This window comes from Sus scrofa, chromosome 2, assembly GCF_054392235.1.
Source record: "Sus scrofa isolate SSC_HxYL_T2T_F1_AM1 chromosome 2, Sscrofa_HxYL_maternal_Yorkshire_Landrace_v2.0, whole genome shotgun sequence".
Classification (NCBI taxonomy): domain Eukaryota; kingdom Metazoa; phylum Chordata; class Mammalia; order Artiodactyla; family Suidae; genus Sus; species Sus scrofa.
The window spans coordinates 68,470,131-68,489,966 of NC_139384.1; the positions used below are offsets into that span (position 1 = coordinate 68,470,131).

A 19,836-nucleotide genomic window follows, 5' to 3' on the forward strand; every position below is an offset into this window, starting at 1 on the left:
GCGTCTGTGACCTAATCCTAACTGCCCCCAACTCCAGCCCCATCTTCCCATTTTTCACCAGGCAGACTCCTACCTGTCCTGGGAAACTGTTGTCCCAACCCTTAGGAGCTTTCCAGAACCACTGGAGGGGTGCCTCTGCCCAAGCACAACCCTACATGCCTGGGTTAGGACCCCAATGTGCAGGGTGCAGCCGTAAGCCAAAGTTAAGAAATCTGAGACCAGATACCAAAAACCAAAATCAAGTTATGTTTATTGGTGGGGCCCACTCCTGCTGTCCAGGGGAAAGGAGGTTCTCCAAGGAGCCCTCCCGGACAAAATAGAAATTGCGGGAAGGGCCCGTACAGGAAAGAACGTCTCTGAGGTCCTTGTGTTTTTCTATAAAATGAAATGAGTCCTTCGCGCGGGGCCTCCCAGCCATCCAAGCCTTGACCGGGAGTCCAGCTGCCCAAGGTGTGACCTCAGACCCTCACCCTGCAGACCACCCGAGCCCCTGGACCTTGGCCCCAGGGAGGGGCGCCGGGCAGAAGCCGAGGCCGGCAGTGGGCAAGGGGCTGCGGCCCCATCACACGCTCATGGTCATCCCGGGGGAGTACTGCGGAAAGACGAGGGGATGGCGCGCGGGGCCGGCTCAGTTCCGGCCTAGGCTGGGACCCGCCCCCACCCCCCGGGGGGGAATGGGGAACAGGGCGGTGTAAACGTGGGGAGGAAGAGGTCAGAGGGCGATGCAAGGGCGGGTCGCCTTGGGCTCCCAGGGTGGGGGTGGGAGGGGGTGGGAGGGGGTGGGAGGGGGCGGGGCGGGGCGGTGAGATAGGGCAGGCCTGGGGAGTGGGGAAGGGGAGGGGGGGAGGGGAGGGAAGGGAAGGGAAGGATGCCGCGGCCGCCCCCCCACCTGGCCCGCCGCGGTCACGGTCTTGCTCTGGCCCCCCGGCCGCCCCGCCGGGGTCTGCCCGCCAGGCCCCTCCGGCCCGACGCCGCCGCGGGGGGGGAGTCGACGCAGTCGCTTACGCTTTCGCTCGGGAACGGGTGCAGGAAGGTCCCGGCGGCCGCCATCTCACCGTCGTCCCGCGGGGTGCCCGGGGTGTTGCTCAGGCCGGCCACAGCGCCGGGGGAGCTCTGGGGGCGGCCGCGGTCAGCGGGGGACACCCCGTCCCGCGGGCCGGGGCCCGACCGCCGCGCGACCCAGCCCGGACCAGGCCTCTCCGCGCAGGCCCACCTCGCGGCCTGCCCCCTGCCCCCGGCCCCCCGCTGGAGCGCCGCCCCCTCACCTTCGGCAACCCGTCCAGATCGCCCGAGCCTGCGGACCAACAGACGGCGGACACGCGGCTCAGATGCGCCGGCGCCGCCCAGCCGGCTCGACCGAGCCGCTGCCCGAACTTTGCCCGCGGCCGCGCCCCCTCCCTCCGCCCAACCCACTAGGGCCCCCCTGGGGGTCCTGGGCCGAGGGTCCACATGGGATGGGAGAGATCAGTACCCGCGGTCGGGTGTTCCCATGGTTTAGTTACTCGACCCTTCCCCCAGCGCAGCCCAAGTCACTGGGCTGCCCAGTGTGTGCACACACGCAGAGCACACACGGCGGAGGAGGCCGAAGGAGGCCGCCAGGGGGCGCACGAGGCTCGCGAAGCAGCGGGGCGGGGGCGTGTGATCCCTCGACGCCCACTCACCCAGGGATCCGTTGACGTGGTGGGGCTCCATCGCACTCATGGCGGCCATGGGGCCCTCCGGACCAGGGCCAAGCGGGAACTGTACGCAGAGGAGCAGCATGGGTCTTGGGCTACCAGCTCCCCACTCCAGGGGTCACCGCCTCCCAGCAGCCCCCACTTACATTAGCCCTGCCAGCGGCCGGCCCGATGGGGTTCATGATGGTGTACATGTTCTCACTGGAGTTGGTGGAGTCTGGGCAGCACAAGAGGGAATGGTGTGTCAGAAGGCCTTTCCCAAGCACACCCCTCCCTAGGCCCCACCCGGGCAACAGTACCTCCAGGACTTGGCATGATGGGTGTTCCAGGGGGCCCACCTCCTCCTGGGGGTCCCTGCACACGGGGAGAGAGAGGTGAGAAAGGCCCTCCATCTGCCAGCCCATAGCCCCTGCCCCCAGATCAGGTTGCCCAGCTCTGGCCCCACTCACCGTGTAGCTGCCAGGAGAGGAGGAGGAGTAGGGGATCTGGGGAGAGGGGCAGCTGTGAGCAGTCCACCCACTCTACCACCTCACACACTCCCACCCCCCATCCCCCACCCCAACACTCACCGAGTTGCTGCTGGGGCTGGCCCATGGGCCGCGCACTCCAGGTCCCCTGGAAGAAAGAGCGGTGGACCCTGGGTGTAGTGGAGCCAGGTGGCACACACCACACACTCCCTGACACCCCCCTGATCCTGCCCACATGCCCCCCAGAACAGCAGATGTTGGCTTAGAAGAACGCAGGGATTCCAGGCCAGCCTTCAAATCCTAACCCATTACTCACTGGCCTTTGAACCTTAGTTTCCCCACCCAGCAGGAGGTAAACAGTATGGGGGCTGTAGTGTGGCTTCAGCATTCCCAGCCCATGAAGCTGGGTGGTGGCCCGCATGGGCACACTCCTAGGGGTCCCTGAGGGCCTTACATGTTCATGGTGGGCAAACCCGGGCCAGCAAGAGAGTTAGGTGGGGGCCGCATGCCACCTCCGTAGCTCTGCGAAGGCAAAGGGGCCGTGAGTGCAGGCCAAGAGAGGGCAGCCCCGGAAGCTCCCCTGCCACCTGGGCCCAGCCCTTACCTGGGGCCCCACGCTGGTCATGCCTCGAGGAGGTGTCACCCTCTGCATCGGGCCCATGCTCGAATGCCCTGGGGGCAGAAGGAAGAGAGCTCAGGCCAGGACCATCCCCTGTGTGGACACCGGCTGTAGCAGTAGCACACCGGCTGTAGCAGTAGCGGGTGTTCCTGCACAGTGAGGGAGCAGGAGCTGGGGTCCTGACCGGCAGCAGGGAGAGGGCAGCTGGAACTTCCCTACTCACCCTGAGCACGCGGGGAGGGGTCCATGGCGCCAGGGAGGAGGGGCTGGGAGCCGGGGAGGCCCACGGGAGGCTGCAGAGGGGGCGCAGCAGCACTGAGTGTGGGTGCCCCCACCCTGGCCCAACTCCTGACCCCCCTCCCCTCATCCCTGTCTCACCTGACTCGGCATCCGCAGGGTGGGCCGGGGGCCCCCTGGGAACCGCGGTGACATGAAGGGCTGGAAGAGGTGGGCCAGGGATCAGCACCTCCCCCCACCTGCTCAGCCCCCAAAGCTGCTCAGTTCCAGCCCCCAGCCTGGATAGCCCCCTCCTCCAGGACCAGCTTGCAAACCTCAGCGGGCCAGGCCCGGGTGGGGGTGCATGGGAGCACAGTGGGACACGGGCAGGGGAGTTGGCAGGAGGGTGTGCTTGTTTGAGGGCGTGGGGCATCACAGAGCCTTACCTGCACATGAGGCCCCATCATGGGGGCGTTGGGGTTGTGGGGGGGAGGCTGGGAGCCTGGGGGTCCCTAGGAGGACAGAACCAGGTGGGTTGGGAAGTGCGAGGTCATTTGAAACTCCTCGGTTTCCCTTGGCTCTGCTAAGGTTGGCTGGGAGGGGAGGATCCGCAGTGAAGGCGGGAGAGTGGGTCAACTAACCCCTTCCGTCTGCGGGATGTGGCGGGTGTGAGGATGGAACCCTAAGGGTAGGGTCATGGGCAGAACCTGTGGCTCACAGAACCATGCTCTGTGGCTCCAGGTGCAGAAAGAGACCCCTGGCTCTCCTGAAGGGGTCCCAGGCCATAAGGCCCCTCCCTAACTGGCTGTAAGGCCAGCATGCGCATGCCTGACACAAGCCCACCCAGGGTTGGGAGACAGGGGGCCCCAGCCCTGGCTGTACCTGGAAGAAGCCGGGTGCCATGGGGCCCGATGCCATTGCATCACTGGCGGCCATGCCCCCCATCACCGGGCTGGGGGCTGCTGTAGTGCTCTGCAAGGGTGGGGAGATGGCAAGCACCAAGTCAGATCCTCCTCTCCCCAAGGAGCTGCCTGAGGAACAAGGACCCCAGCCGTCTAACCTACTCACACAGGGGAGAATGGAGGACAGGGCACTTTAGGTGAGGGAAGAACAGCTGCCCCTGAGCCACCCTGGTTTAGCAACTTGATGTGTTGGGTGGCCCTCAGCAAGGGCTCTGCTTCCTTGCTGCACCCAAGATCCTGGAGTTGGTTAGGGCCCAGCTCTGTTGAGTACACTGCCCAGAGAGGAGGCCAGGAACACTAGTCCCCAGTGAGTTGCTGGCCTGAGGATTCTGGGGGGGGTCTGAGCATACCCAGGACCCCAATGTGTGCCTCATCCTTCTGGCACAGGCTTATTTTTTTGGTCTGAACCTAACTTCAGATGGGTGGAAGCATGGTCCCCCACTCTCAATCATCCCAATCAGCCTTGAGTCCTCCTGGTTGGCAAGGCAGCTTTAGCTGGGCCCCCAAGCCACCTCAAATATACAGACAAAAAAATCAAGAGGCAGCTTCAATATGAACCTCCTTCCCAGAAGGCTCTTCCTTGGAGCTACTGGGCAGACCACTCCCCCTCTTCCCCCAGGAGGGAGGGGAAGGAAGAGCAGTGGGGTCTCTAGGCCCCAAATCTCTTCAAATGGAGGAGGGGAGAAGACTGGGTGCCTGAGGAGAGTTCCCGTGTCTGCCAAAGGCGGAGATGCTGGTGGCAGGCCCAAAGTTGGCAGGTGGACAGGCTGACAGGCCACTTCCTCTGGTTGGTTCCAAGTCCCAGGCATGTCTGCCTTTGGGGCCCACAGAGCAGGGGGAATAGGGGAGGTGGGACAGAGGGGACACATCAAAGGACAAGGAAGGAGGAAGACACTGTAGGCACTGAGAAGAGTCTTCTCTTGAGGCGCCTTGACTCCTATCTGTGCATCATCTGCCCCCCGCCACTCTGCTCCAAGGCCCCAAGAGGAAGGGGATGGTCTGTCTGGGTCACTGCTGTCCATGGAACTGGCACAAACTCCAGGAACTGTGGAGCTGCAGCTACGTGGGCTCAGAGGGCTTAAGCACTTTGCCCACGGTCACACAGCACATCCTGCCCTATTCGAGTGGAGAAAGGGGCCCTTGTCTGAGTCAGAGTGGGGCCCTTGGAGACACACCCTTCCCTTTGCAGATGGAGGCCTGCCCCCCTTTCCTGCTCCTTCTCAAAGGTCAGCCTCTAAAGGATCTCTGCCCAGGCCCCAAGCTGGGAGGGTACCAGTGGGAGCACTCCTAGGGCCAGCACAAATCATCTGAAAGTCCAAATGACCCTGGAAGTGGAGGGACAACAAAGCTCTCAGTCCCTCTCCAAACTGCCCAATCACCCCTGCCTCCACCTCACCCTCTCTCACAAACACAGCCTGATAGCTTAGAGCAGCTACCCTCACTGGCACCTGCCTCAGTGGCTGGAGGAGAACAGCTCTGAACCCTGGGACCTCCCCCAACCCCAGAGGGAGAAAAGGAGGGCAGACCCCCTTTTGAGCCACGGCAGGCTGGGGACTGGGGAAGGCAGAGGTGGGGTGCCGAGCAGTGGCTCCAATCTTGTGTAGGACCTGGTAGCGTGGGGCTCCCCAGTCTAGGCCTTGAAGGGTAAACCTAGGGCAGGGAGCCCCCCCTTCCTGAGAGTGGCCTGAGTTGGACCCCCCATGTCAATCACCCACCAGAGGCGCCAGCCAGGCCTGTGTTGCCATGACAACGGGCTGGGTGTGCTGCGTTTCCTGGAGACACTGAGGTTGGGCCCCCAGCCCAGAGGTGCTGACTGAGCCCCTCTCAGAGGGCAGGAGGAGGGAGCCGAGACTAGGAATGGGAGGCGACAGGACGCCCATCATCCCACTCAACCCATCCCCAGTTAGTATACAGGCGGGGCATAACACCCCAGAGGCTGGGCGCCACCCCCTTCCCTGCTGCCCCTGCTGCCATGGTAACCAGCTCGTGCCCCAGGAAGTGCGCTCACTGCTCACCCAGAGGGGCTGAGGCATAAGCCGGGGCTGAAGGTAGGGGTGGAGAGGGAGAGGTTACAGCCACCGGCCTCCACACAAGAGGCATCATGAGAAGCTGGGACGAGGCTGCAGAGAGACAGACGGGCCCATGCAGAGCCAGGCACACATACAGCCTCAGACACGTCTGTGGCCCCTGTTCTGGCTGGACGGCCACATGAACAGTAGGACCAATGAGAGCAAACAGCAGTGACATGAGCTCCCATAAACGCGCACATAGTGTGCATGGGGCGTCTTCAGGGCCATGGTGAATTTCCAGTCTTCTTGAGCTGCACCCTGGTCCTCCTGAACAGGGGGCCTCTCTGCTGGGAGGCGTGCATGGTATGGGACCCTGGCCCACTGCAGAGGGAGAGGTAGGGATGGCCAAGCCCTGAGAGGCCCCAAGAAGCACACAAGGCAGATGGCTGAGGGTGTGAAGGGACCAGCTGCAGGTGAGTGGGTGCACAAGCAGAGTGGGTACACAAGGCAGGAAGGTGGGGTTGGGGGGACCTCTCTTGAAGGGCGGCAACTGCCACCTGCTCCCCCATGACAACAAGGTGCCGCCTGCCCCCTCATGTTATCCACCCTCTCCAGATAGGCCTCTGACTCCCACTCAACCTGCCTGGAAACTGAGGCCAAAGAGATGAAGTCAGCGGCCCAGTTGCTAAGCAAGGTTGGGAGGTTTGCCAGGTGCCCGGCCTATACTGCTCCAGGGTGCACTGGCAGTGAGCCATCCCCCACTACCCCTGCCTGGGCCCCTAACTCAGAAGGCTCAGAAAGGCTGGGGTGGGAGGAGACAAGCAGTGGTGGCCGTCCAGTCCTGTCCCACCTACACAAAGCTGGGTAGCCAGGGAGGCAGGAGCTGTGGTTCTATCTACCTGGTTCTACATGGGGTTCACATGAGGGGCAGCAAAAGGCAGGCTGGCCTCAGGAGAGTGTGGGGCTTATCGGGACCTTCACAAGCTGGGTACAGTGGAAGGAGCCTCACCTACTCTGTGGGTGACCCTGGACCAAGTTGGGGGCATAGGAACCCCACAGAAGTAGCCAAGATCTCGGTCAAACCCCATAGCCCAGCCCACCTGCCCATCCAAGCCAGCTTTGGGCCATGCAGCCCCCCAAGACCACAGGCCCCCGCCCATGAAGCCTGGTCCCAGTCCCTGGGGCGGGGACTCACATAGTCCTGGAAGGCCTTGGCTTCACTCGAGTGCTCGCATGCCTCTCTGCGGTCGGGCGCTGCACAGTATAAGTCCCAGAACACGCTGTGGGCGGCAGGGGGGGACGATGGTTTCCCCATGCGCCCCCACCAGCCCCCCTACATGGCCCACCCACACCAGCCTCGCACGCACCACCACCAGGAATGCAGGAAGCCTGGGGGCTCCCCCAGCGTAATGTTCTTCTCCCATCGGATCTGCAGGGAAGAGGGAAGGAAGATGAGAGCCTTCATTGCCCAGCCTTGTCTGACCCCCACCCCTCCTGAGAGGCAGCCCAGCGTGGCGCCCAGGGAACACTAGGGCAGGAAACTAGCGGATCAGGGCAAGGGAGCCAGGAGAGGGGCAACTTGGTGAGCAGAGCAACAGAGAAGCAGGAGGCAGATCCTTGGACGGATGGACAGACGCCAGGACGTCAGCCTGTGGGTCCTGACCTGCCCTAGGGCTCATTTCCAGGGCACAACCTGACCCCACCATGGGAGATTCGATAAAAATGGGATAGGGAGGACCCTGGTGTGTTGGCGGCGAGGAAGGGCCTGGCAGGGATGGGGCGCTGCCTGGCCAGGCAGGCTTACCTCAGACAGGAAGGTCTGGGCTGACTTCTGGGCACCAACGTGCAGCAGGTACTCATACACGTACAGCGCCAACCTGCAGGTAGGCGATCGGGGGCTGGCTCAGGCTCTCAGGAGGCCTGGACGGCCCCAAAACCCCTCCCAGGAGGTTCCTGGGAGGGGTTCTCAGGTGAGGAATCTGCCCTCCACTGGGAAGGTGGAGAAGATGGGCAGGGTTTTCCAGTAAGCCCCTCATCATATATACTGCCAGCCTCACTCACTCCCCCACAAGCCCACTGGTCCCCCCATCCCCTCTGTCTCCCCCACCCCTCAGAAGAGTTGGCCTCCTCACCAGCTCCTACACATCCATCAACACCTAGCCTGCAGTCCCTCCTTTAGGCGCACTCCTAGCAGTCCCCAGCCCCCTACCTCCACGCCAAACTCTGCTCAGTTCAACACTCCCTGATGGACCAAGTCCTGGCTCCATCCTGCCAATGCCGAGACCTCAGAGCAGCCTTGGCCCCAAGGAAGTCCTGTGCTTGGAGAAAGGGCTCCTGGGCATCACTCTCCATTGTGCTCTGGTGGGGTCTCCCAGAAGGCACTCTGGCCACGTGGCCAGGGCCCAGAGCCTTACTCTCCCCCAGCCTTACCTGCCAAGAAAGGAAAGGGGCCCTCTGACCTGAAGTCCCCCTCCCCCAAGTATCCCTGATCCTATCCTCTTCCTCAGGATCAGGTCCAGTTCCCTTCCACCAGTGGTGGCTCTGACATATCCATACCAGCCCCCAGGGGGACTCTGGGGAGATGGGACGGAGGGCCAACAGTACCACTCAGCTGCTAGGGCACCGCCTTGTCCAAATGCCACAATGCCCAGTATCCCTGGACACACCAACTTGGCCACTGCCCATCCCAAGAGCACGGGTCATCCTCCAACCAGCAATACCATCTATGGGCCGCACAGAAAGCTGGACCATCCACACCGCCTTCCAGGCCTTTCCATCCTTGGCCTCTACCACCCTGCACATCAGTCAGCAGACGGATAACACCACATCCACCCGGGTCACCCATTCCCCAGCCACCTATTCTACCTACTGGTGCTCCGGCCTCTCTGAGCAACCCCAGGGTCCTCCTACTGCCCAGTCAAGTTTCAGGTGGGCTGAGGGGAGTCTGTATCCGAGACTGGGAGGTCCCCAAGGGCCAGCCTGAGGCTGCCCCAGTAGAAGTTAGAGGCCCTTCCAGATGCCTCCCTGCTCAGCTGGCCACTCTCCCCTGACTGATGGGCCCATCCTAAAACAACCTTGCTTTGACTCATGCTCTGGCCCTCTCTCGTCCTTCCCAGCCAGGCTGCTCAATCCTCACATCCCAGCCCCCTTCTTGGACCACCCCCCACCCCCAGCTCACAGTCGGACCTTCCGGAGGCAGTGCAGCCCTTCTGTCCCAGCCCCCACCCACAGCTTCTGCCCTTGTCCTGGGTCCTCTTCCTCCTTTCAGCCCCCAGCCTCCTTTCAGTCATTCATTCTGTCAACAGTCACCCCCAACCTCCTTGAGTAGTGAATACAACAGATCCCTGTCCCCTGGGAGGCCAGCTGCTCATGGGGAGAGACAGAGAAGCAGCAATACAAAGGAGCAGGTTAAGTTATCCACTGGGTTGGAAGGCAGTGCCACAGAAGGACGAGAGGACACACTGTGGGGTCGAGGGGGGTAGCTATCACAGGGCAAGGCATGTCCATAGCTCACATCACATCATACCATGTGTGACAGGCACCAGAGGGACAGAAATGTGGGGCTCATGTAGCTCTGAGCATGTTTCCCACAAGACTGGCCAAGGTTCCCACCTCATCATCACAGCCCTCTTGGCGGCAGCTCTGGCCCAGGTGCCTCAGGTTCCAACACTGCACCCCTAGCAGCAACTGCCCTGCTCCAGCCCAGCAGCCTTTCTGGCCCTCCAGCCTCGCCTGCCCAGCTCACTCCTGGGACCCTCCTCCCTTTCCAAGAGGTTTCCTGATCCTTCACCAGCGGCCTGTATCCACCAGGCCTGAGTCCATTGGTGAGCTGGAGGAGACCTGAGCAACCCTGGCCTGCTCTGCACCTCACCCTTCAGGCAAAGAGAGGCTGACAGGTCCAGCTGGCCCCCAGGCCACCTTGAGGGACAATGGAGGGAGCAGAAAAGGCTAGGGGAGTGAGATACCTGGACAGGGAGCAAGACAGAGTTGGGGGATCCAGGTACACTGCCCCAGGAGGACAGAGCAAGCACTTGGGGGGCTGCAGTCTGGCCACCACTCCTGAGGACAGAGAGCTCTCCTCAGGGCTCAGGGAGCCTCCTGAAGAGGAATACATGGGTCCCCCCACCCCTAGCAAGGGCCCTGAGCTGCCAGCCTATCAATTCCTTGTCCATCTCCTCTCACCCTCCACTGTCCAGCAGTGGCATCTGACCCAGGATGGAGGTCCAGGAGCCCACCCCTGCCCTCTCTCCTCCCTCCTCTAGCCCTGCCCCAGCTCTGCCCTGGGCCCTGCCCCTCCACCCCTACCCTGGGTGGCCTCCCTTCCTGCTCCACCCATAGCACAGCGTGCTCCAGCTCCACCTCCCCTGGAACTCAGGGTCTACCACCCACCTGACATCTTAAAGGCCTAGCCCTACCCTAGTGTCTTCCTCTCCCACCCCTCCGGTTCCCCAACCTGGGTGGTCTTGACTCACACAGGTGCTCTGCAAGGGTAAAGAGCCACTCAACTCTCCCCTGGGACCACTGCATTTACTGAATTTAGAGGGGAAAACTTAAGAAAAAAGCACTCTCTCGTAATTCTGAGGCTTCTCCCTGCCTTTCTCAGCACACAGCTGGTCTAGGCCACCACCGTCACTTATCTGATCTCCACAGAGCCCCCACAGGTGCTGCTTCCCCAGCCAGCACTACTCACTCAGACCCTCCAGTACCTCCCCCCATGGCCACTCTTTACCTCTCCACCCCAGGGCCTTTGCACAGGTTGTTTCCTTGTGTGGGGCACTTCCACTAGAGACCCTCGTGGCTCCAATGTCACCTGTCAGAGGGTTCCCTATCGCTCTAACCCCATCCGCCATCATCTTATCTCCACCTGACACTAGGCTCTGTTTACTGCCTGCAGCTCCCACTAGATGTGGCTTTGGCAGAGCAGGGACTTCATCTCACTCCTGACCTTACAGAGAGCTGAGCCCCCAGCCACCCCTAATGAATGAGCCAACCAACCCTGGGCCCCTCCAGGGACATCAGTAGACCCTGAAGAAGGTCAGCAACTTACTTTTTTTTTTTTTTTTTTTTTTTTTTTTTGCTTTTTAGGGCCGCACCCATGACATCTGGAAGTTTCCAGGCTAGGGGTTGAATCAGAGCTACAACTGCTGGCTTAAGCCACAGCCATAGCAACGCCAGATCCAAGCCACATCTGCAACCTAGACCACAGTTTGCAGCAATGCCAGATCCTTAACCCACTGAGTGAGGCCAGGGATCAAACCCACATATTCACCAACACTATGTTGGGTTCTTAACCTGCTGAGCCACAATGAGAACTCTAATACTTTGTTTTATCAGGGTCAAGCCTCAAAGAATTGTGAGCAGTTTTTTTGTTTTCAGTGAAAAGTCTGGAAGTCTGGACAATTGGTCAGGTTGTTCCCCTTAGGGAGGGCTTCTGGCTTAGGGGTCACTGTCCAGGCTCTGACCTGGGTTATGGGGAAGGCCCAGGCTCTGGATCCAAATCCTGGCCCCACACTAGCCCTGGTCAGCAAATGAGCTGGATAATGAACAGCCCACCCACCTGAGGGGCTCCTGCTGCAAGAGGGCGGGAGATGGGAGGGGCTGTGGAGCACCCCGAAGGCCTTCCCTCCAGAAGGACTGGTGACCTGGAGCATATGGTGTGCCTGGTCCTGGAATGCTCATGAGAAGGGCACACAGGGCTGCAGCTGCTCAGGGAAGTGGTGACAGAATGGGGTCTTAGAGCTTCCTGGACCAAAATGCAGCACTACCCTTCATGATCAACAATTAGCAGAGTTCCCTTGTGATGCAGTGGGATAAGGATCCAGTGTTGTCACTGTAGCGACTTGGGGTGCTGCTGTGGAACGAGTTGGATCCCTGGCCCTAGTCTGGAAACTTCCACATGCCTCAGATGTGGCAAAAAAAAAAAAAAAAAAAAAAATTACCAAAGAGTTCCTTGGTGGTATAGTGGTTGGGATTCAGTGCTTTTGCTGCTGCAGCCCTGGTTTAATCCCTGGTCTGGGAACTGAGCTCCCACATCAGGCTGCTGCAAGCCCAGCTCCCCCTCCTCCTTAAAGCAAATGCTGGTGGGGACTGGGAGACACCCTCTACTTAAGGCCTTGGGTCTCACCCCCCACCTCTAACCCATCGCCAGGCCCCACTAATGCCCCCAAGGGACTCTCCGGCCCACACATTTCTACCCTCCCCTCTGCCACCCTCATGGTCAGGCCTTCAGCTCTTAGGAAACAGGGTGGTAGTCACCCTCCTTACCAGCCTCCTGGCAGCCTTTACGTTTGCTCCTTATAGCCCTTCCCCCACCCAGCAGCCAAAGCAACCACCCCTACTCAGAAATTCCTGCCCAGCATCCCTCCTCCTCCTGTTCCCCTCCCCAGACCCTGCCTCTTCTCAAGCTGTTCCCAAGAAGCTCCCCTGTGTCCACTGGCTCTGCTCAGCCTCCAGGACTCAGTGTGGGGGCCTTTTTCTCAAGAACCCCTTGGAGTTCCCGTGGTGGCGCAGTGGTTAACGAATCCGACTAGGAACCATGAGGTTGCGGGTTCGATTCCTGCCCTTGCTCAGTGGGTTAACAATCCGGCATTGCCATGAGGCTGTGGTGTTGGAGACGCGGCTCAGATCCTGTGCTGCTGTGGCTCTGGTGTAGGCTGGCGGCTACAGCTCCGATTCAACCCCTAGCCTGGGAACCTCCATGGGAGGTTCTTGGGAGTGGCCCAAGAAATGGCAAAAAGACAAAAAAAAAAAAAAAAAAAAAAAAAAGAACCCCTTAATCACATGACCCCCCCCAAAAAAAAACAAAGCCACCCACAGCCAGACCTGGAAGCCCAGCCAGGGATAGGAGAGACGCACAGTGATTCCCTTGTCTGCTGGAATAATGAACACAGTACCTGAAGCCATGCACCCATATCAAAACTAATCCTACGATAAAATACACAAGCCGTCCAGTGGTACTGTGACTGTCATTTATAGAACTATCCTAAACCCACTAGGCGCACTTAGAGTGTTCAAGGATATACACATATGTGAAGCAAACGTTTAGATCTCTCCCCTGCCCTAACTTAGGACAGTGTAGCCTCTGAGGCTAAAGAAGGAAGACATGCAAAGGGGACATGGGGGCTTTCATTTTTGTCATTTTTGTCCCCCGATTTAAGAAGACCTAAAACCGGAGTTCCCGTTGTGGCTCAGTGGTTAACAAATCCGACTAGGAACCATGAGGTTGTAGGTTCGATCCCTGACCTTGCTTAGTGGGTTAATGATCCGGCGTTGCCGTGAGCTGTGGTGTAGGCTGCAGATGTGTCTGGGATCCTGCATTGCTGTGGCTGTGACACAGGCCAGTAGCTACGGCTTGGATTCGATCCCTAGCCTGGAAACCTTTATATGCCCTAGAAAAGACAAAAAAAAAAAAAAAAAAAAAAAAAGAAGAAAAAAAGACCTAAAACCGATGACCAAATGCAGGTACTAGTTAGTTCTGGGGGTAAGTGCTCTTGGGGCTTCCCTTAGGATGACGTATTCAATATTTTGTTTGTCTTTTTACGGCTACACCTGCAACACATGAAGTTCCTGGGCCAGGGGTCAAATTGGAGCTGCAGCTACAGCCTACCTACAGCCATGGCAACACGAGATCTGAGCTGCAACTGCAACCCACCAATGCTTTTTAGCGATGCTAGATCCTTAACCCACTGAGTGAGGCCAGTGGCGGAACCTGCACCCTTACAGAGACAACGTTGGGTCCTTAACCTACGGAATCCCAATGGGAATTCCTTTTTTTAAAATGGGCCACTGACTGAACCTGAGCCACAGCCACAGCAACGCCAGATCCGAGCTGAGTCTGCGACCTACACCACAGCTCACGGCAACACTGGATCCTTAACCCACTGAGCAAGGCCAGGGATCGAACCCGCAACCTCATGGTTCCTAGTCGGATTCGTTAACCACTGTGCCACGACGGGAACTCCGGGAATTCCTTTTTTTTTAAGTGGGCCATACTGAATCTGAGCCACAGCCAAGGCAATGCCAGATCCTTTACCCACTGTGCTGGGCCAGGGATCAAACTCCCACCTCTCAGCAACCCGAGCTGCTACAGTCAGATTCTTAACCTGATGCGCCATAGCAGGAACTGTGGAGTGTTCATTATTTACAGAAGGAGAGGTTATGTTTTCCTACAGGCAGCCCACTCAGACCCCCAGCCTCCCTCTCCCACCCTGCCATCCCTTCATTGTACTCCTTGGACTCTGCAGTTACCACTGTTTGCTGTGAGCCTCCAAGGGCAGGGACCCAAAGTCCATGCACCTAGAAGGCACTAAGTCCATTTGGGGGACAAGCTGGCCCAAGTCTATAGTGTTTAGATGGGGAGCCAGAGGTGGCTCAGGACAGGGGCCCAAGAATGAAGGAGAGGAAGGGCAGGAGGAAGCAGGAAGATGAGATCGGGGAAGAAAAAATAGTCCCAGAGAGTCAAGGCCCTGGGCAGTGGAACCCACTCCACCCCATTTACCCCATTTCACAGAGGAGGAAACCAAGGCCCAGGGACAGGAAGTGGCTCGGGTGGTGGCTGCCTGTGAGGGGTGCTCTAACTGAAGCCTCTCACCCAGTCCTTGTGAGAATCCTGCAAGGCCCACATTTCAGATAAGGCAACTGAGGCTCAGAGCAACCAGCCCACCTCTTTGGTGTATCAGCCCCTATGCTTCTGAGAGCTCACCTGTGACCCAGAACCCTTGGCTTCAGCAGGTCCCTTCCTCTCCAGGACCCTGTCATCCCTGTCGGTGAAGTGGATGCCACCATCTGGTGCTTTCCAAACTTTCTTTAGCAGCAGAACCTCATCTCCAAGTCAATGCTTATACAAGAAATGGATGAGTGCAGGATGGCTCTGGCCAAAAATGATGGGGGAGAGGGGCCAAGAGCCAAGACCATGTTCAGAGAATCAAGATCTGGGAGTTTCCTAATGGCCTAGCTGTTAAGGATCTGGCATTGTCACTGCTGTGGCTCAGGTTCGATCCCTGGCCCAGGTACTTTCACAGGCTGCAGGCATGACCAAAAAAAAAAAAAAAAAAGAATCAAAATCTGGGAGTTCTTTGCTGGTCTAATGGTTCGGACTCAGTGCTTTCACCACCGCAGCCCAGGTTCAATCTCTGGTCTGGGAACTAAGATCCCACATCAAGCCACTGCATGCCATGGCCAAAAAAAACCCAAAAACCAAAAAACAAAAAAACCCCCAAAATCTTTCCTGAACTGTTCAGTGGGACTGAAATGCAACTCCAAACCCTACCACCCCAGCTCAAACCCATTTCCTCCACTCTGTCTCCATGACCACCACCTAAGCTGCCACCATTAGCTCTCTCCCAGTTAACTGTGCCTGCCTTTCCCAGGTCTCCTGGTCCTCTACCCCCACCAACCCCAAATAAGCCCTAGTCCACAAAAGAGCTGGAATGCACTTTCAAACACATGCCTCTCTGGCTCATACGGCACACCCCACCCCTGGACACCAGCCCTAGCTCTTTTGCCTGGCCTCACCCTAGGGACTCTGCACTTGCTGTGCCCTCAGCCATCAGCTCTTCCTCCAGGTCTCTGCACACCTGGCACCTCCCTCACACTTCACTACCTCCCACTTTGCTTTCTTCATAGCACATCCCAAGATCTTCACATCAGCTTGCTAAGTAACTCGCTTGCCTCCTAGCTAGGATGTGGGCTTCTTCAGGGCCAAGGTGTGCCTTTCCAACCACTATGCCCCAGGACCCAGCCCAGCACATGTCTGAACAAGTGAACAATTCCCACTGAGGGAGTGGTAGCCCCTAGATCCCAGCAGCCAGGGTAAAAGGATGGCTGCAGATGTGCCAGGATTCCCAGGAGTTGGGTATCCAGACATCCCCTGCTTCCAACCTCAAAAGAGCCAGGTGCCAGTTTCAAAAAGCCTTCCTGCTCGAAGGTGCCTGGAAATGGAGCCCACCTCATAACTGTGCAGATCGACAAGACAAGCCTAGAAAAGTACTCATCTACCTAGCATCTTTTGGCCAGAAGGCTCTTCTCCAAAATGACCCCAAGGCTGGGTAGAGAATGGACACTCATCCTTATGTGTGTATGTAGGAGTGGGGTGGGGCAGTGACCTCAATGTCAGCCCAGGCAGAAAAGGCAGAACAGGAAAGAGCCCATGTCCAAGGGGCTTCCTCACCACCCAGACATTCAAGTCCTTCTAGGATCTTGTGAATCAACCATTGGCCATCAGCCATGGCAAGCCTTCCCTTCTCTCTGGCACTTTAACAATACTGCAAAACCATTGGGTGCCCTTACTGTGAGGCAGTCGCAGCTCCAGCACCTTTCAAATGCTCCCCAAACCTAAGAGATGGCACTGCATTTATAAGGAAGGGAAAGTGAGCCTAGCAGGGGGTGCTCCCTCATCCAAAGCCACAAAACAGGTTAAGAGACAGTGTCAGAAGGCAAGGGAAGCACAGCAGCCCTGCTGCCTCCCCACCCCAAGAAGCTCTCATCACAGAGTCTGGAAATTAGCTACCTATCCTTCTAACAGCCTGAAAGCATCTGCTACCCACAGCCCAGCCCAGCCCCAGAACAAGTGGCAGGCCCCAGGACTGTGAGCCTTGCAGCTTCCTCAGGGCCCCATCCAGCCGCCCCAAGCCCGCTTGGACAGGTGGCCTTGCAGGCCCTTCTATCATCTCTCAAGCTTTTCCCAAGGAGCAGAAGTACCAGAGTAAGCAGTGTCCCCTACCTGGGAAACTTCCTGGGAGGATGGAGGAAGCTACACAAACTGTGACTCCATGCACTCACATATGCAACCTTGCACACCCAAGTCTCGACCGTCGGGGAGGTCTCGCGACCCTCTAGTCACTCTAGGATCTCGCGCGCCCCCTCAAATCTCGCACCCTCGAGTCTCGCGCGCCCCCGCAAATCTCGCACCCCTCGGGTCTCCTGCGCCCCTACTACTCTTTCAACCTCTCGAGTCTCGCGCGTCCCCTCAAATCTCGCGACCCCTTAAATCCCTCATGACCCTTTGGGTTTTGAGCGCTCCCACGTATCTCGCGCCTCCTTGAGCCCCCTCGGGTCTCGCGCACCCGCTCAAATCTCGCGGCCCTTCGAGCGTGCTCTGGCCCCGCACGCCCTGCACCCCGCACCCACGTGCCCAACGCAGTGCCCAACGCAGTGCCCGCTGGCGGTGGGGCCCACGGAAGCGGCGCGGCCACTGAGCCCCGCCCCCGGCTCCCGAGGTCCCGGCCCACTGACTCACTTCTCGCGTGCCTGGCTGTCGGAGGGCACGGCCGAGCCCTTGCCCCCCTTGGCGTACATCCTGCTCCGTGCCGCCGCCGCCGCGCTGGGGCCCCACACCTGTCAGGCGGCGCCGCGGGCCGCGCTCCCGGTCGCCATAGCTACCCCGCGTCCCGGGCCTCACCACCCCGAGCCCCGCGCGGGCATCGCGGGCATCGTCCGCGCGGGGGAGCTCCAAACGGCCGAGACGGCAGCGGCGGCGGCAGCTCCAGCTTTGGCTCTGACCACGGGTTTTATTTTCTTCCTCTCTTCCCTCAGCGCGGGCTGTTCCGGGAAGCGCGCGCCCCCTCCTCCCGCCGCGCGCGCCCCCGCCCGCCGCCTCCCCGTCGCTCGCGGGCGCCGCTCTTAAAGGGGCGATGGCAGGAGCGCGGGTGGGTCCCGCCGCCAGGACCGTGGGCCGGGCGCGCAAGCGCAGTGCCCGCCGCGGGGGGAGGGGGCGCGGGCTGCTCACGCTCAGGGCATGAGTGGGGACACCACTTCTGGGGCACACAGCGGGACACAGCTGATCATGGCTACACACACATTGTCCAAATAGAACCAGCCACCCAAATTGTACACCTAAGAACACAAGCCCACACTTAATTGCGATAGCATTCTCCGACACAAGACTCCACACGTAAGTCCGCATAACTACTGGAATAACTACTGATAGACCTATAAAGCTACAGGCAGTCACACTGGATGTATCACCCCGCAGCACAGGTGGGGACCGCCATACACAGTCTGCCCAGAGACACGCAGGTATACACAGCTTAAATAGTTGCTGTTACAGAACACTGAAACAGACCACGCGCACCTCGGCACACACCTGCATAGACACGCATTTGGAACCGCTATGGCACATCTTCCAACAGCTGTGGAATGAGCCCAAGCAGCTACTTGCTGTCACCCTGGGGCACCCTGTTGCAGCCTCTGGAGGGCTCCACACAGGGGCCTGGGCTGTCACTGAGCCACAGATAACTGTGTCACACAGTCACACGCAACGCACAGTCACACAACAGAGATGCTCGCAGCACAAAGACACCACACAGACAAGAAGCTCCTGGGGTGCCCAGGCCACACGCTGGGAGCCACTCTGCACAGCCCTACTGTCACACCTCGTGTCAATAGTCGGTGCTGGGTGACGGACTGGGTCACTCCCGCCTGCTCCGCCTCTCTGCCAGTGTTGCCAGCTGTTAATGGCATGAATCCCATTTGCCTGGGTGCAGGGAAAGGGTATTCCATTCTCTCTCCTGGGACCCTTCTTCTACCCCCAGGATATTTTCAGAGAAGGTGGAGGCAGACACTCAGGCAAGGAAGGACACCCGCAGGGCAAGGGGTGCTTGGGAGGGGTGGAGGCCTGTGCGCCAGGGGACCTGTGGGCTGCGTGCGTGGGCTGGGTGAGGAGAGGCGGTCCAAGGTCCAACTGTGACTCTAGGTCTGGATGCTTCTGGGAATATTTGCCATAGGTATTCTTTTTTTTGCTACGTGCAACCAGTGTGTGTGTAGACATGCGGATCCTGTGTGAGTGCACGTGTGCATCGCTGTGTGTGGGAGGATTGGCAAGTACCCAGTCGCTGGCGGGGCAACTGTCCCTGGCTCTGCGACGGTGGCTGCGTGTCCGCGGCGGTTTTGGGGGGCCAAGTGACGCCACGTCACATTTTGTGCACTAGGTTGGATTGCTGCCTCCCTGGGACCTCTGTTGTGTGGTTGTGCGCTCAGATTTCCCATGTTGTGTGTTTGTGTGTGCGCGCGCGCGCGCGCGCGAGCCTTGATCGGAACGCCCTTCCCGCTGCCCTACGACCCCCATTATGCTTCCCTCTTAGAACCGCCCCCAATGGCCTCCCTCCGACCCAAGGCTTCTGGCGGGCGGGAAGTCCTGAACCGCTGGGGTTCCAGACGGACGAGGAGGAAGGGAAGGGCAGGGCCAGGCGGTCGTCAGCCCCGCCTCCATCCTGAGGGGCCCCGGCCGGGGTTGGGGGGGACGCCAGCCCTTCCCACTTCCTGTCCAGCCGGTCGTCCCCTCCCCCAGCTTCCTCTCCCGCGGGCCTCCTAGGCCCCAGGCCGGCGCGGAGGAGGGGCCCTCTCTGCGTTTTAATGGGGCGCGGCAGACTTGATTCTGTCGGGCGTCGAGCTGGCGACTGCCCAATGTCCCCGGGGCCGCCAGGGGATGTGGACATCAAGGACACCCTCATCGTAATGCCCACCAGTGCCCATCACCGCTCTTCAGCCAGGCACACAGAGGGTGTGACTCACCCAGGTCACACAGTGTATTGGTGACAGCTGTGACTGCCGGGCACTACGGACGCCCCCATCCAGGCGCTCCCCATTTATCTCCTAATGTTCTGTGGCTCCCTAGGATTCTGTGCCCTGGTTGGGCCCCCCGCTATCTCTGAGCCGCCGCTCCTTAAGTCGGCGTGAGCCTTCATCCTCCGCGCAAACATTTATTGAGTGCCTGCTGTGTGCCGGGCTCTGTGGACCAGTCTGGACGTGTTGCTATTGCTTGTGAAGCAAAGGGAGGGCCGAACGTCAAAAGCTGGCGAGTCAGTAGGCTAATTTCAGGGAGTGCCACGTGCTGGGCAGAGGGAGGGGACCCCGGTGAAGAGGACCGGGCAACCGCTGGGGCGGAGGGAG

The 19,836-nt window shown here is 59.5% G+C and overlaps 1 protein-coding gene across 21 annotated transcripts; it reads right to left on the reverse strand.

Moving 5' to 3' along the window:
- Nucleotides 1-223: 223 nt before the first annotated feature.
- Nucleotides 224-18,497, reverse strand: SSBP4 (single stranded DNA binding protein 4). Of its 21 annotated transcripts, none has more exons than XM_085012315.1 (18): nt 18,321-18,497; nt 7,754-7,826; nt 7,317-7,378; nt 7,145-7,203; nt 3,861-3,950; nt 3,425-3,490; nt 3,141-3,200; nt 2,986-3,055; nt 2,748-2,815; nt 2,598-2,665; nt 2,246-2,291; nt 2,126-2,161; nt 1,976-2,030; nt 1,823-1,893; nt 1,662-1,740; nt 1,266-1,294; nt 1,006-1,113; nt 224-592 (listed from the first exon to the last, which is right to left on the reverse strand). In XM_085012315.1, exons 1-18 carry the CDS (start codon nt 18,445-18,447, stop codon nt 563-565), a joined length of 1,197 nt encoding a protein of 398 aa, XP_084868441.1. In that variant the 5' UTR covers nt 18,448-18,497; the 3' UTR covers nt 224-562. The 21 variants fall into 21 exon arrangements, 20 of the variants coding, with proteins under 20 accessions (XP_084868441.1, XP_084868439.1, XP_084868444.1 ...); XM_085012313.1 differs by having other exon boundaries at nt 890-1,113; XM_085012318.1 differs by lacking the exon at nt 18,321-18,497 and adding an exon at nt 17,186-17,518 and having other exon boundaries at nt 890-1,113.
- Nucleotides 18,498-19,836: the final 1,339 nt, after the last annotated feature.

Excerpts from the sequence above, each read along its gene's own strand:
- SSBP4 (XM_085012313.1), bottom strand. The coding sequence starts at position 18,447 with ATGGAATACCCTTTCCCTGCACCCAGGCAAATGGGATTCATGCCATTA. Across the intron at positions 3,201-3,424 it reads TGATGGGGCCTCATGTGCAG|CCCTTCATGTCACCGCGGTT; the intron begins GTAAGGCTCTGT and ends CACCTCTTCCAG. Across the intron at positions 2,162-2,245 it reads CCAGCCCCAGCAGCAACTCG|ATCCCCTACTCCTCCTCCTC; the intron begins GTGAGTGTTGGG and ends CCCTCTCCCCAG.